This window comes from Wyeomyia smithii, chromosome 3 (genome assembly GCF_029784165.1).
Source record: "Wyeomyia smithii strain HCP4-BCI-WySm-NY-G18 chromosome 3, ASM2978416v1, whole genome shotgun sequence".
Lineage (NCBI taxonomy): Eukaryota > Metazoa > Arthropoda > Insecta > Diptera > Culicidae > Wyeomyia > Wyeomyia smithii.
In genome coordinates, this window is record NC_073696.1 from 176772649 (window position 1) to 176790007 (window position 17359).

Below are 17359 nucleotides of genomic sequence, written 5' to 3' on the forward strand. Positions count from 1 at the left end.
GAAATTTTGCAAAATATCGCAAGCACTAGAGTAAAGAAACACTCTTATTTATTTTCAAATTTACAACGAAACAACCAGAACATCAGATCAAACAATTATTTTAGTTGTCTTATCTATCACAAATGGTGCTGCTAACGCTTAATTTACTATGGAGCTCTTCAAATAACGCCTCTGCCATGCTGATTGCCAAAGCGAGCGATCGGGCGAGATTCTTGCCGTAGGTTAATGAATAGTAGAGCTGTTTATTAACCTACGGCAAAAATCTCGCCCGATCGTTCGCGTTGGCGTTCACCATGGCCAGAGATGCCAGATGTTTTTGAAAAATGTCTGCAACTGCTCGAAAAACCGGAAAAGTGTGCTCAAAATCTGAAAAAAATCTATCCGTAATCCGAAAAAAATTCGTTCGCGCAGGCAAAAGTCTGTAAAAATCTGCACACATTTTAAGAAAAATTGCGCAAATATAAGGAGACTCTGACAAAAATCTGCAGAAACCGTGGAAAAACTGCAAATATCTGCAAATCAATAAAAATCTGCACATGGACTCCAAAAATCTGCGTTTTGAAGACAAATCTGCACATTTGGTATCCCTGACCATGACAGAGGCGTAAGTCTCTCAAACAACTACAGCGCACGAATAAACTACAGTGGCGAATTTTTATCTAAACTTCGTCATTCACATCGTCCTGCCAGTGTTACTAGTAATAACAATCAGACGATTTCAAAATTGTCAGTAACTTCGAAGGCTGTGAGCAGCGTTCTTGCAAGTGAGAGTATTCTCAGGATAGATAAAAATGAGAATAAAGTCGTTAAACAACAATCTTTTTCATTTTTGACATATAACAGATTTTTTTTTATATAACTCTCAATTTACATTAAATTTTCGGTACTCATTTCATACACAATTGCTTAGGTTGTTTAGCTATTCACGGATTTCTGATTTTCATATATCAACTAAAAGAGTGTAATTTTCTGGGCAAAACGTGATTTTCAATTTTTTTTTATCATTGTCTTACGATTTTTAAATGAATAATAAAAAATCGCTAATGAATTTCTGGCAACACTGTAACACATTGACGTTTTCGTCTCTTTGTTTTGTTTTTAAATTCTTTCATGCTTTGGATAGATAAATTGCGGTACATACCATGGTTTTCGCAATTTGCTGTGTAAATTTCAGTATACCGTTCAATCCCGTTGTGACTGTTTACTGTTCAGAGAATATTCAATCCAATTTGCAACGTGCCTATCGTCGCGTATTAAACGATGCCAGTCTAAACGTAAAGCAATTACAAACGTCATCAGACAGCACAACGAAGGATAAGGCAATTGTGGTATAGAGTGTTGACGTGTTGATTTGTTAGTGGAAATTCGTAGGAGTACAGTCTCAGGAGTACAGCTATCGTGTTATCGTTAATGGTACAAAAGAAACACGACTGCAAATGTTTAGTTAATGCATTTCAGTGATTTCTTAGCGATGCTTTTAATAGTAAAATGTGACGCTACAAACCGTTTAATCTAGAAAATTTGCTGATCGTCTAGTGTAAATAAAAACATTCTAATTCCGCTTCTCAAAATGAATGGAAAGAAGACAATGTCAGTGTCATTGGCTCGTTACCGGAAAAGACCTTCCGGTTATTCATATAGATTCCAGTGTGTTTTCATTTGTTTAGTAGTGCTAGTTATAGTAAATTACTCCAGTGGATACTTTTATGCTGACGGAGAAGATCAGACACAAGAACGGTTTTGCTTTTGCCAGGTATGTAACTTCACTTTCGTTTCTTGTATATCAAAGAATCGCCTATATTTCACCATCGGCTGCGCTGATTTGGGCTACGTTGGCAAATGAATATTTTGTCGTGGCATTATGAATGCACAACTGTTTTACAATAATTAACGTATTATAGTTGTCATATCATGTATTGTGAAGTTTATAGTCAATAAGTTAGTGTCCAAGTTAATTTCTAGACGGGCTCCAGTAAAATCACTATGAATCATTATAAACACGTTTTAAGTATTTGTTAAAGCTTTTTAGAGGTTTGACTGGTGACCGTCTAAAGGCGGCATTGGGCACTAGAGGGCTAAGTTAGTTGTAAGATTATTTCCCTTTTCTTGATAATTAGCTTTAAATCCCTGCGATTGATAAACCTTGATAACGAAACCAAGAACTCATAACAATTCATATCACACATCTCTAATAGTGTTGAGAAGTCACCATTTGTGAACTGATGGTTTGTTATAAGATACCTACATGAGCTGCAAACAAACCCCTTATTAAAAAACTACAAAAAATCTTTTTCTTTAAGTTAACAATGTCATACTGTGGTACCATTTCAGCTTCAGGGAACCATAGACGATTGCAGTTGCAACGTAGATACTGTCGACTATTATAACAACGTTAAAATCTATCCGCGGTTACGCAGTCTACTAGTCAAAGATTTCTTCCGCTATTACAAAGTAAACCTGGTAAAGGAATGCCCTTTCTGGGTAGATGACAGTAAGTGCGCCATGCGCTTTTGTCACGTACAGTCATGCGAAGAAAAAGACATCCCACCCGGTCTGAAAGGGGATACATCGTCGTATCACAAGGTGGGTATAGACAAACAGTATTTAAAACAGTAAGCGTTTCTATGTTTTAACTAAACAAAAAGGACTCTTCAAGGCAAGGTTATGGAATTCGTTCACTAGTGGAGTTCTTTTTTCAACTAACCATTCATGCGCTTCATGAAGCGCTTGGATTAAGTTGTGGGAGAATACAATTGAGCACGTATACTAGTTCATGTTTGTATACTATTTCACAGTACATAAAAGAAGTGCAAACGCTAACCAACTGTGATGAAGATTTGGACGTGGAGCTCGGTTACCTCAACACCAGCATCAGTGATAAGGCTCATATAAAGTTCAAAAAGTGGGCGGATTACGATCAGGCTCAGGATAATTTTTGTATACTGGACGACCACGAACAAGGAGCAGAATATGTAGATTTGCTTCTGAATCCAGAACGTTATACTGGTTACAGAGGCGAATCGGCTAGACGAATATGGAGCAGCATATATTTGGAAAATTGTTTCCAGTAAGAAAAATATAATTTGTTTACAGTAGCGGTTTTGAATCTGAGGTTCGCTTGATTACTTGAGTTTATTTTTAGTAGAATTATTAGAAGAAATCTAAAAAATGTTCTAGATAAAATAGCACTACTCTTTTATAGTCAAGTGAATCACGATAAAAAATTGAAAACCGCTGGTACGTATATACTACTGAACATTTTAACATAATCTGTTTTTTTCTAGATCACATTCAGTTCGCCGAACTAATCCATATTCTGCTATGATTCCGTATAAAGACATGATTCAAAGTGAGGTCTGTCTGGAGCACCGTGTGTTTTATCGGATGATATCTGGTCTGCATTCCAGCATTAACATTCATCTTTCAGCAAATTATCTTCTTTCGGAAAAAAATTCGATGGGATTTGTTTCACCGACAGGAATATGGGGCTCCAACTTAGAGGAATTCGAGCGACGATTTAGTCCTCAGACAACCGATAATGAAGGGCCGCACTGGTTAAGGAATTTATACTTTGCGTACCTTGTTGAATTACGTGCTCTAGCTAAAGCGGCTCCATACCTTAGAAGCGAAGAGTATTTCACTGGGAGAGAAAAGGAAGATAAAGAAGTCCGTGTCGCAATTAAAGATTTACTCAACGTAATCGAAAGCTTCCCAACGCATTTTAATGAATCGGTTATGTTCAGCGGCGGAACATCTTCAATCAAAGTAAAAAACGAATTTCGTGAGAAATTTATGAATATATCTAAAGTGATGGACTGTGTCGGTTGTGATAAATGTCGCTTATGGGGTAAATTACAGGTAAGCTACCAGAAAAATTTGCGCACAGTTCGCTATATCAAATGTAATCGTTGCAGACTCAAGGAATGGGAACGGCTCTAAAAATTTTATTCTCAGGAAAATTTGACGATCAAATCGAGTCTAGTATAACGACCAAACTAAAAACTAATGACTCACAGTTTAAGTTGAAACGAGCAGAAATTGTGGCGTTATTCAACGCTTTCGGAAGGTTACACTCGTACATCTAGCATTCGAGTTTGTTTTATTAACAAATTTAATTTTGTAGACTCTCGACGAGTATCCATGAACTGGAAGAATTTCGTCAACAAATGAGATAAACATGGCTTGTGATAGAGACGATTTTAGCATGGCAGTTAAACGCAAATCAGTGATACAGGTGCTTGCATCATAAACTAAATCAGCAGAATATACGAAAACACTAAATAAAATTTTAACCAGCGACAAAAACCAATGATGGATAACTTTCCTGCTGAGCGAAGCACATATTTTGATGTGCTGCGCATTTTTTTCGCCGCCATCAAAGTCTAGCGTGTGAACTGTTTACTGTAGCGTTAAAACGCAAAGAATATTCGTACGGGTTGTTGTTATTTATTTCAAAAGACTGTATTTAGAATTTTTGTAAATATAACTTTATTTACTACAAAATTAATTTTGTGCTTGCTGCATCATACCAATAATTCCGAACGCAAAATAGCAAAAAATCAAGCCTTATTGGGGGACAGACATTGAACTGGTATATGTCAATCAATTATTCAGCAACGAAGAACGTTTTTCAGAGCATACGTGTAGCTACACTAGAATAACATAATTGCAATTTAATTGTTCGTTTTTCGGTTTTTGAGCTACACCAGAACTACATTTTTGCTACCCCCTTGAAAATGCTGTAGCAAGCAAAAGACACAGAGGATGATCTAGAAATACTCATAAATTTATACCAAACGATCTGAAAATATGCAAAAAACGACCGATTCATTTTTTATTTGAATGAAACTTTGAAAGATTTTTCAGACTCGAATATATTTTTTAAAGGGCGAATGCATCTTGGCTTAGGGTTTTCGTTCTGTATATTTCAGAGAATATCAGGTAAAATCAGGGAGTTCAATTTTGAAAATATTTTTGCCACCCTGTAAATAAACTCAACAAGCAAAATCAAATTTAAATCTACAAAAAAGGGTTGATTTATTTTTCTTACTAGCTGAATGTACCCGGCCTTGCTCGTGTAAAAATTTCTGCTTTTTCTATAATTTTCCATATTTCCATATATTTTTTCCAACCCATCATTTTAAATAATATTTTCATTCAAGTTATAAACTTGCTTGTATACCACCTTTTTTGTTGATTAACAATCGATGCGGGGGCATTCCATTTGGGTCGAGTGAGTTGAAAAATTCCGTTGGAAAATGGATTGCCTCATCAGCATCTTCGACGGTATCGATTAACTTACAATAAACTCAAATTACACTGAAATCAAATAATCAATAGCCTAAGCTCACCTCTGATAGTTGAAATTATTGCTTGCTATGACTTCTCGTTTTACTTTTTTTTTATGTAAACAATATCAATATCATCCTTATAGTTGAACATCAGTCGTCATGAATTAATTAACAATTTAGAGATACGCTCCACATTGCTCTCAAGTTTTGAATAACTTTCAATGCAGAAAAACAACCCTCACTATACCAATCGTTCGGACACCAATTTTCGGTTTTGGGGTGTCAGCTCTGACTTATGAACCTAATATCAGGGAGTATTTGAATATTTTTCTTCTTGAATTTAAAAAAACGTGGGACGCCCGTTGTCATTTTCTGAACATTCCCTTTCTAGAAATATTGACATTAGTTAACCATTTTTCTCAGTTTTACACAGCTTGACAGAAAGCAGAAATCGCGGAATTGATTTCAAAACAACGTTTCAATATAACGGCCAAGCCTTCTGCTGTATTCTAGTAACTCTTCCAGAAAATGTAACCCGCCATGTACGACTTAAAAATTTGCGCCAAACATGAATATTTGGATTCTGGACGTCATCTTGATATCGAAAATATACATACTGCAGAGCATATATTCGTTTTTCATGAAATTCTGAAACCGGAAGTCGCCATATTGAACATCAACTTCTGGCCATCGGTCATTAAACATCAACTTCTGGTCATGACCGACCGTTCGAAATCATATTCCGGTCTCTGGAAATCAATTTCCGGTCTCCAGGCATGACCAAAGGCCTTAAAACTATCGTATTCATTCAGAACGTTCCCATAGTGCATGAAAAAACTTGATTTTCTGACCAATTAAGACCCCCTCCTCCTTTGGGGGCTGCTCCTTCCTCTTCCCAATATTTCTATGACCACTTCCACTGTACAAATAACACGTATGCCAAGTTTGGGTAAAATCGGTACAGTCATTCGAGTGTACTATAGAAGTCATAGAGTAATAAAGAGCTGGATTTTAGGAGCTCTTATCTTACACACTTAGTTTCTTTTACCGAACTCAGCAATCTTTTTAACGAGTTCTCAATAGCTGAGCCATCAGCAATCTGTTCAGCAATTTATTTACTTGACGAGTGCTCGGTAATCTTTCATTCTCGCTGAAACGTCAAACATAGAAGATAGCTCAGTAAAAATTTACGAAGCGTTCATCAAAAAATGCTGCATGATTCGGTATTCACAAAGCTGACTATTCGTCACGAATTACCGAGCGTTCTGTAAATTTACAAAGCTGACGATTCGTCACAAATTACCGAGCATTCTGTAAACGTAAAGTTTTTTCATGGTTACGAGAGAAATATGAACCATTGTAAAAGTTGCTATGTAACTGTTGAATAATTTTGAAAGGAATTTCGGATTGTTTAGATCGATTATACTGGTGTTCCCAGCACATTCGAGTAAAAACTTGATACGTTTAATGTTCTGATGAATACAGGATTTTGGTTGCAGGCTTCTAGTAAACTTTTCTCCTGTAGTGGAAAAATTTCCATATGCTGACTGAATAGATCGTGTACCTCCACGTCGTTTTCTTGTAGATTTGAAAGTAAGATATCCTTTTTTTTTTTTAAAATCACACGCGAAACACTTTAAAAACTCAGCTTCGGAACACTGAATATTTGAGAATGGCGGACATTTGATGTTTCGTTTTGACAGATGCAGAAAAATTGCCGAACAGTATAGTAAAAAACAACAAGAGTACAGTTAAACAATTGAAGAGTTTTCAGCAACACCTAGGAAGATGCTGAAAGATCGTCAAATATTTACTGAACTTTATGAAAGTGCAGAACATACTTTAGTTTACAGAAAAGGTCAGTAATGTTTTTTGCTGAGCTCGTCAAGTGCCTTTTGCATAACGGTAATTCGGTAAAAACTTCAACCGAAATCAGTTATTTTTGAGAAAATTACAAAATGATCAGTATTTTTTCAAATTTACTGAACATGACGGTAATAAAAATTACTGAACAATTAAAACGAGAATAAGTGTGTATTTGATCGATGCTCTTAACCAAATTTTTATTCGGTAATAGATGAGCTTCAGCAACTTTTCCAAACAAATTTTTTATCCAAAACGCTAGATTAAACTCTCCGTTATCAAATTATGCAAGAAATATGTCAAGAAATCGTTCCAAAAACGGATCAAAGCGGGTTGGACGTTTTTAAATACTTCTCTAGAAACATTTGCACGAAAGCCGATTTTCGGCTGCAAACAGACGTCACTACGTTTCAAAAAAGGCCAATATTTGGAAATATATGATCGATTTTCGTATGACGACGTCATTCCAATTCCGAAAAAACCCATATTGCCAAGTAAATAATTCAATTATTAATTTTCGCAGGCTTACAGAAACCGGAAGTCGGCAACCCAAGGTTCGAAGTATCGTCAGACACCGATAATCGGTTCTTAAGAGTCATTTTGGCTCCGAAAATACCAACATTGGGGGGTTTGTGAGCGTTTTCCACAGTTTAAAATGGCTTCCCACTAACCGGAAATCGCCATCTTGGATTGAAAATGGCATCGAACATCAGATTTTGGTCTCTGGACATCAACTTCCGGCCTCCAAATATGACCAAGAATCCGAAAACCATCAAATTTCAATGAAAGGTTTCCATTATGTATGAAAATTTATTACTTTTAACCCCCTCCTTCTTTACGGGTGACCCCTCCCCCTATCCAATATTTCTATGACCACTTCCTTTGTACAAAGAACACGTATGCCAAGTTTGGTTGAAATCGGTTAAGGCCTTCGAGAGTTATGCTGGAACATACATACATACATACATACATACAAAACTTCTCTTTTATATAAATAGAAGAAGAAGATAGAAGAGAAGATAGAAGATAGAGATAGAAGATAGATAGATAGATAGATAGGTATTGTTTTGTATGAAACTTGAAGTAATAACAAAACTTTTGGTACAAAGTCCGGGATGGAATAAAAAAAAACTATTTTTATCTCGAATAATAAGAAGAGCATTTTTTTATGTTCTGTTTTGTAAACAACGTTATGAATAAATAATGACGAAATCATTTAAAGTCCTGTAATTTTCACCATTACAGTAAACTAAAATCACTTGTTTCGCGGGGAATAATCCTAGAAAAACGCGTTTTACTATAATTTCGTATCATTGCTTCTTATAAGATGGGAGAGTAAGTTTGGATATTTTAGCAAAGTTTCCAAGAATAAACATGCTACATTTCCACATAGAAATTTAGTTTTGGGTAAAAATGCAAATGGGACGGACTTCACTATACATGGCAGCATACACAACCCACACACTGCAAAGCATTATTGTGTTGCGATTGGTTACGAGCATCTGAGGTTTTTAACCGTAGGAACTGGTTGTCATGGTAATTACTGGTGGTTATTTATTTTGTGATTTTTGCGTAAATTTTGGAACTTCAGCTTACGCTAAGTCTTAAAAAATAAATTTGTGCGCTTTTGCTTAAACATGGTTCTATTACATATAAAACGTGGCGATGTTAGTCAATTTTTATTCGAAGCTAATACCCAAACTACTGTCGAAGAGATTATGCTGGAAATTGTAACGATTTTCAATGGTCAGCTGAAGGTCGACCGAGTATGTTCCGGTAAGCAAAATTGAAGTTATCACACACTAAAATAAACAGATATCCAACTATAGAAATCGAGGAATTGTCGAAACATGGTACCATGTTACCGCCGGATATGCTTGGTCTAACAGACGAACAGGTAGAGGAATTGCATTTAACTGATGTTTGGGGAGAGAAGTGCATACCATCGGGAGGATGGGAAAATAATCCAGACCCTGTAGGACGTAGAAATGGTCGTAGTCCACAATCCAAAATGCAGGAAATTTTACTTAAGGCCGTAAATGAGGCCAAGCTGTCGGTTTCGAACAAACTGGTGATGGAGGGTAAAACATTACAGCATAGAAATATTCAAGTCGCACTCGATTTGCTTCGAGGTGCTGTTATGATTGTTTATCCCATGGAACTACCTCCTCATGATCCGATTCGGATGGAATTTTCGAATATTGAAGACTTGACCGGAACACAGGTAGCCTAACATTAGATTTTTGTACAATTATTTTATAATATTGTTGCTTGCTTGTCCAACACAGGCTTCTTTGGAGGTAATAGAGCCTGCGAAGGCTCAGCTTTGGTTCGCAGGCAAATTAATGTTACCAGATCGCAAGCTTGGGGACATTGTTGGCAGTAACGAGAAAACGAAAGTTATTATCAAACTAGCAAAAATTGAGGAGGGAGCTCCCGGTCGAGAGCCCGTTATTTCCGAAGCAGCCCGGAAGCAGCTAATGCTACAAGCTTATCGTCACCAGGAAGAACTGAGGGTAAGTGTTGATATTCGTGATAATTGTATGCTGAACAAAAAGGGTTGACTACAAGTAAGAAAAGTAGAAAGAAAACAAAGTTTTCATAATTCAGTTATACAACATCTTATCATCTCTTCCCCGGGTTTTTACGTCTGGAGTTTTTTTTGTGTATTTGACCTAGAAGAGAAATTTTAGAGAAAAGTGTTTCTATAATTCAGTGGCGTACCTGCGCTGCCTATAATCGCATACCAGTCCCATATGGATTTTCATCGTTTTTGAGTTAAATATCAGATTCCATCTATTTTTTGCTTTACTATCGATTAAGGAAACAAATAAGCATGTTTTATTTGAAAAAAAGTTGGAAAAAAATGTGTGGTTAAATTGTCCTAGCTTAAAAATAATCGCATATCAAGTTTAGTAAAGCGGGCAATGTATGTAGTTTCGCGGGAATGCGAAGATGAACGGGAATAGAAGGTGTGACTAGAATTAGTCTGGACGAGGGAAATTTTTTTCTAATTCTAGTCACACCTTCTATTCCCGTTCATCTTCGCATTTCCGCGAAACTACATACATTGCCCGCTTTACTAAACTTAAAATGTAAGTCAATTGGACAAAAAAAAAATGAAATTAGTTCCTAAAGTAATCGCATATCAGTTCCACCAAATGTTTTCCTCAGTACGGCCATATGTTTTTTCTTCAATCCATATAACAAATATTTTGTGCTATTTTTCAAACATTTTACTGTTAAAAAATCATCAAATAATTAAATAATGCAAGGTTGTTTCAAATAAATTCAACACAAAAGTTAATTTTGAGTAGACACTGAAACTGCACCTTTTTTTGAAAGTTCGTTCATGAAAGGTTATTGGTTTCGTCAACCCGAGGGATAATAGTCTTGAGCAATGCTGCCTTCTGTAAGGGGTTAATTTCCTGTGGATGATCGGCTTACTTCAAATGATCATTCAAGTTGAAGTCGTCAGAACCCAGAAGAAATCGTTTTTAGTTGCTTAGCTAAAAACAGCTTGTACCTCTTTTCATCGCCGTCGTCTTCCGTCAAGTCACTGTTGTAAATGAAAACTTCCCTTTCTCAATACCACTTTTCCAATAATGCTAATGCGAAATAATTTTATTCAGCACATATTGAGAAACACTGGAGACGTAAGCTGCCGTGAGATGACATTGTGACGTAGATCCAAGTGATCAGTTTTTCAGTACGGCCCAAAAACGAAAGAATTCTTCGTCACTTTTGTATGGAAATGTGTGCCAACGTCACTTTGTTTTTTTTTTGATTTTATGCAACGTACAAATAAGTAACAACGAAAAGGAAGATACCAAAAGATAGGTCTTCGAATAATGAACAAATTGGTATCAAAAACTCATATTCGAGAAAGTGGCACTTACGTCACTTTGTCATCTCACGGCAGTAAGAGACTCTATATTTTGCTTTTTCAACGACGACCTTAAAGTCGGGGTGAGTAATAGGTGGACGTCTCCGCCATTCTTTATGCAGCATAGAAGCTGTCGGCGGCCATAAACGTCTGCCAATATTCAAAATACTTGAGAAATATATGACTACTCCTACACCGAGCGGTTGAAGGTAAGGAATAAGAATAACCCACCCCAAACAGGTGAAATACCCAAAACAAGAAAAATATCTTCAAGCGCTGTTTTCTCAACTCGATGATTTTCCATATGGGACAGACGATTATAGGCAGTGCGATCAAGTATAAAAATTCTTTGATTCAACACGTATCTTACAATCATCCTCATTCGCGTGCAAGTTTTCCATAGAAACGTTGCTGATTGTTTTCACTTCTGATTGTTCCGAAAACCATAAAAAAGAGTGAATGATTCGAACACTATAATATCTGTTATATTCAAGTTCGCTTGAATTCAATAGTATCGGGAGAATCTATTGAAAAGTTATCATGGATCGAATAGCAATTTTTTTTATTCCACTGGGTCAGTGTAAATCTACACGGGAATAGAGAAACGATATTGTGATTTACGATGCAAGAAAAAGATGCCAGATAGGCCCCAGGTGGGCTCTGGGAATAAAGAAATTCGCTATAAATGAACGTGATAAGGAAATTCCAAAAATGATATTTTCAGGAATGGTGACCCACCAGTAGACCAACATTCCCTCATACTCACAATTTTCCGCTAGGCCGGCCGTTCTTAGAAATTCAATTTTTTCAATAATTTGCCTCATAAATGTATGTAGGTCACTCATTCGACTACTACTCCACTATAAGGAAATTCCCAAAAATGATATTTTCAGGAATGGTGACCCACCAGTGGACCAATATTCGCTCATACTCACAATTTTCCGCTAGGCCGGCCGTTCTTGGGAAATTCGGAAATTATTTTTCAATAATTTACCTTGTATACGTATGTACGTATGTATGTTCTTGGGAAATTCGGAAATTATTTTTCAATAATTTACCTTGTATACGTATGTAGGTCACTTATTCGACTACTACTCCACTATAAGGAAATTCCCAAAAATGATATTTTCAGGAATGGTGACCCACCAGTGGACCAACATTCGCTCATACTCACAATTTTCCGCTAGGCCGGCCGTTCTTGGGAAATTCGATTTTTTCAATAATTTACCTTGTATACGTATGTAGGTCACTTATTCGACTATTACTCCACTATAAGGAAATTCCCAAAAATGATATTTTCAGGAATGGTGACCCACCAGTAGACCAACATTCCCTCATACTCACAATTTTCCGCTAGGCCGGCCGTTCTTGGGAAATTCAATTTTTTCAATAATTTGCCTCATAAATGTATGTAGGTCATTAATTCGACTACTACTCCACTATGAGGAAATTCCCAAAAATGATATTTTCAGGAATGGTGACCCACCAGTAGACCAACATTCGCTCATACTCACAATTTTCCGCTAGTCCGGTCGATCTTCGGAAATTCGATTTTTTTTAATAATTTGCCTACTCTACTTGTGACCTACACACTCAATGTTTGTGGTCGCTACCAGAAATTTCTTAAATAAATTCTCCAGATGAAAGTGAAATTGGTTTTTTTAACAGTTTTCTGATGTATTAGAGATCGTTTTCACTTAAAAGAAATTTTAAATTTATTTTCACTACGTAACTTGAAAGCTGACTTGCATGCAAGTCCTTGCGCATTTAACCCGGGTTTTTGCAAGCGTTTTTTTTTTTCAGCACATGAAGTGACTCCTGAATGGCTGCAATATAGGTCGATTAGTTTCCATTGATGTTTGTTCACAGATTTCTTCGTGAATAATGGTATCTCTTTAATTCGTAAGACAGCTAGACAATCAAAGTCTTCGTTTCCATCATTGAAATTGTCAATATCGATCAAATGCAGGAGTTTCGGTAACAGTACATCGGAGACATTTTTCCTCTCTTTTTTATTTGCCTATTGTCGTTCTCATTTTCGCGGTGTAGCTACACTCAAACGACACTTTTGACACCGTAAATGTTTTATTTGACTTTTCGGACTACCCTTTTTCTGTCTCTGATTACACTTTTTCTGTCCCTGACAACACCCGAAAAAAGCAGAGTGTACTGTAGGAAGTTACCAACACATTCACAAGTATGTGTCAAAACTGGTTTGTTTTGGTTCTCGTTCCACGTGGTAAAGTGTCAGGTAAATTTTTTTTCAGCACATTTGCGAGATGCACATATGAAATGGAAACGAGACAAAATGACGAATGCGAAATGACCAAAACAAAACGAATTGACAGCTATCCCATTATTACGCATACCAATGCAACGACACTGAAAATGTTTTATTCGAAGCTGCAAAGTATAGTCCGGAAAAAGTGTAGCTACATCTCGAAAACGAAAACGACATATTATGGTGGATGTCGTGTGACGGCTCTTAAAAAAGGCTGGGGGAAAAAGAAGCGTAAGGACTGCTCGGCACTTTACCGACAGCCTTCGTGCAAAGTAAAGCAAACTCGACAAGAGAGCGGCTGTGCACTGAAGGATGTTATATACAACCATACATGTGATCGTCGATATGGGAAAAAGGTGAACTGCAAAGAAAAACCCAGCGGTCAGATCCAGCCTTTCTCATTCAAACTTATTATTTGTTAAAACAGATTTACATAAACACTTCAATCCAATGAATGTATATTCTGTCTTTGGGTTCTAAAATACTGATGTTGTTTCTGAAGTAATAATTGAAGTATAAAATTTAACTTAATCGAAGACGCGATGAGTTTGTCTCATAGCTAAAGCGAGATTGTTATGTTTTGACCGGTCTTGGCCAAAAATGCAACCCCCTCTCCGCAAAAGGGGGAGGGTCATGTGAAGACAAATTGTTATTGTATATTTGAGTATCGCTTACACTCTTGATATTACATTAAACAGATTTCAAATAAGTTAATGTAATGTCGAGAAGAGCCTATTTTGTAGGAGAATTGGGGCAAAATTGATATGTTGCAGAAACCAACCAATAGATTCCTGAGACTATTTTACTTAATATAAGACATACCCAAGCAGCACTTGCAGCATGTTTTCAAATAAGACTACTCAATATTTGTTGTTTTAAAGTTTTTGTAACGGTGCAAGAAACTTTTCCGGTTACTCTAAAGAAATATAAAAGTATTGAGCAACATTTTGTTATTTACGTGTATCATTCTCGCAACTGAGCACTAGAAATTGCTCAAAAGTTTTTTGCAATCTATTTCCAACTGCATATTTCATGATGCTTTTAAATAACGATAATGTCACATGATGTTGCATATTGTTGTTTCACAAATGTTTCTTTCTAAGGAAAGCAAACTAGTGATGAAAATGTATAGCAACATCTTTTTGAACCATATATTTGCTAAAATTACCACACAGTAAACAGCCATCTTTAATATAAATGAATGATAAATAATTATTGTTGGAACTATGGTTTTGTTATTTCATATTTACACTGCATATCCACTGAGCAAGGTTTTCTGAACTATCGTTTCCCAAAATATTTTTTTTTATTAGAGACGTTTTAACTACTAAGTAGTTATTCACATTCCCAAAATATTGTTTATAATTTGGCGAGTTTGAATCCTAAAATTTCGTTTACAACACTTTATAAAAGGCGCGTGAATGATTACGAAGTAAAAACATTTTTTGCACAGTAAACTTTGAATCGCAGGTAGAATTACATAGGGTAAAGGCACCGGTTTTGGCCATAGTATGTTATTAGTGAAAGATATTTGGCCTTCTTCCTTCGAAAAATAAGTAATTGAATCAGTCCAACGTTGAAATCGGATGAACTCGCCTGTATTTCTCACTAACATTGAGTTTAAATAATAAAATTATGTTATTTTGTTTACATATTTTCCAAACTTCTCTAGGCTCTTATTTTGGCCATAGCATTTCTAATTTGGCCACTTGAGGCTCCTATTTTGGCCAATTCGTGGAAAAGTTGAATTCACACGAATTTATTTCATAATTTGACTTTACCATGTAGATGTATTTTATCAGCAGAAAATCCTCGTTATTTAACTAACTAAACTAATATACATACATTGTATAACAACACTCTATTGCTCGCTTGTTCAGTTCTCTTTGGAATTCTGTTTCACTGTCTGGATTCCTCACTACAAAAATGCAATCCACCGCATTGAAAGCATTCAGCGCCGATTCGTACGTTACGCTCTAAGAATGCTTCCCTGGCGGCAACCCATGTGTAACACCCGATACGAGAATCGCTGCCAGCTTCCCCAGCTCGATACTCTCCAGCTTCGCCCAAAAACAGTGCGCGCCATGGTAGTCTCGGATGTTTTGACTTCACGGATTGATTGCCGGCCATTCTTCGCCTAATCAATCTAAACGCGCCATCCAAAACCCTGCAGAGGTCTTCTGCGTTGCAACTGCCTTTTCGTCGCGCCAACTACGGTGCAAACAGTGCCATCATTGGTATTTAACGTGCCTTCAACCGTGTGTCATGTGCTTTGAACTTTCATTTATCGCATTATATCAAATAGCGGTGCTGTAGTAATACAATCTTTTATATCCAAAAGCAGTTTTGTGTTTTCACGAATCTTATGCGATATCGTATGACAGCCCGAAAAACTCCGTTCTTTTCATGTTTTGCATCAATGTTTATACGTTACCATGGTTTTGTTTACATATGGCCCTGATATTGGCCATTATGAATTATGGAATTGCTTTGATATGTGGCCAAGAATGGATCATTGGTCGTTTTTAGAAGCTGTCATTATTTTTGATATTGCAGAGAAAAATCATACCATAATGCCTATTTTTTTATCCATGTGCTGTAGTAAGTTGTGCCTGATGCTGGTAACAAAATTTATCATAGAAATAGACAAACTTTAACAAGGTTATACTCTATCAAAAATAGCTTGAAAATTACTTAAACGTTAGACTGTACGGTAAACCTAGGAGAGTATAATTAGTTCCTTTATTAAAAGTAAAATACGCATATTTGTTAGCTACAGTGAGTAATATATTTGTCGAGAAATATTAGTAGTTTCAATAGGAGACTTCGAAATAGGAGTAATTTAAGATACTTCTTCACAATTATCAATTTAATTCTATCATGGCCAAAACTGGAGCTATGGCGCTAACCGGTGCTTCTACCCTACCTATCAGAAGCGTAAGTAGAGAAAAGGTTCGATATATTTGAGGTTTTTTTATAATGTATGTAGTTATATGAAACTTCGCGACACCATCACCGAAGAGTAATGACAGTAAAGGTAAACAAACTTAACTTTATTTCTCTTCTCTGCTCGGCACTTTACCGACAGCCTTCGTGCAAAGTAAAGCAAACTCGACAAGAGAGCGGCTGTGCACTGAAGGATGTTATATACAACCATACATGTGATTGTCGATATGGGAAAAAGGTGAACTGCAAAGAAAAACCCAAATTAATCCACCTAGCGGTCAGATCCAGCCTTTCTCATTCAAACTTATTATATGTTAAAACAGATTTACATAAAAACTTCAATCCAATGAATGTATATTCTGTCTTTGGGTTCTAAAATACTGATGTTGTTTCTGAAGTAATAATTGAAGTATAAAATTTAACTTAATCGAAGACGCGATGATTTTGTCTCATAGCTAAAGCGAGATTGTTATGTTTTGACCGGTCTTGGCCAAAAATGCAACCCCCTCTCCGCAAAAGGGGGAGGGTCATGCGAAGACAAATTGTTATTGTATATTTGAGTATCGCTTACACTCTTGATATTACATTAAACAGATTTCAAATAAGTTAATGTAATGTCGAGAAGAGCCTATTTTGTAGGAGAATTGGGGCAAAATTGATATGTTGCAGAAACCAACCAATAGATTCCTGAGACTTTTACTTAATATAAGACATACCCAAGCAGCACTTGCAGCATGTTTTCAAATAAGACTACTCAATATTTGTTGTTTTAAAGTTTTTTTAACGGTGCAAGAAACTTTTCCGGTTACTCTAAAGAAATATAAAAGTATTGAGCAACATTTTGTTATTTACGTGTATCATTCTCGCAACTGAGCACTAGAAATTGCTCAAAAGTTTTCTGCAATCTATTTCCAACTGCATATTTCATGATGCTTTTAAATAACGATAATGTCACATGATGTTGCATATTGTTGTTTCACAAATGTTTCTTTCTATGGAAAGCAAACTAGTGATGAAAATGTATAGCAACATCTTTTTGAACCATATATTTGCTAAAATTAACAGCCATCTTTAATATAAATGAAGGATAAA

General features: G+C 36.1%; 2 protein-coding genes across 2 annotated transcripts in view; both read left to right on the plus strand.

Moving 5' to 3' along the window:
- The first annotated feature begins 1081 nt into the window (after nt 1-1081).
- Nucleotides 1082-4459, plus strand: LOC129727680 (ero1-like protein). Its single transcript, XM_055685727.1, has 6 exons — nt 1082-1753; nt 2332-2583; nt 2796-3067; nt 3285-3858; nt 3915-4066; nt 4124-4459. Exons 1-6 carry the CDS (start codon nt 1571-1573, stop codon nt 4173-4175), a joined length of 1485 nt encoding a protein of 494 aa, XP_055541702.1. The 5' UTR covers nt 1082-1570; the 3' UTR covers nt 4176-4459.
- Nucleotides 4460-8683: 4224 nt separating this feature from the next.
- Nucleotides 8684-17359, plus strand: part of LOC129732535 (cilia- and flagella-associated protein 298-like) — a 74756-nt gene continuing 66080 nt past the window's right edge. The window contains exons 1-3 of the mRNA XM_055693492.1: nt 8684-8930; nt 8984-9378; nt 9443-9670. Coding sequence (XP_055549467.1) covers nt 8792-8930; nt 8984-9378; nt 9443-9670 — 762 coding nt within the window. The 5' untranslated portion in view covers nt 8684-8791. The remainder of the gene's footprint in view (nt 8931-8983; nt 9379-9442; nt 9671-17359) is intronic.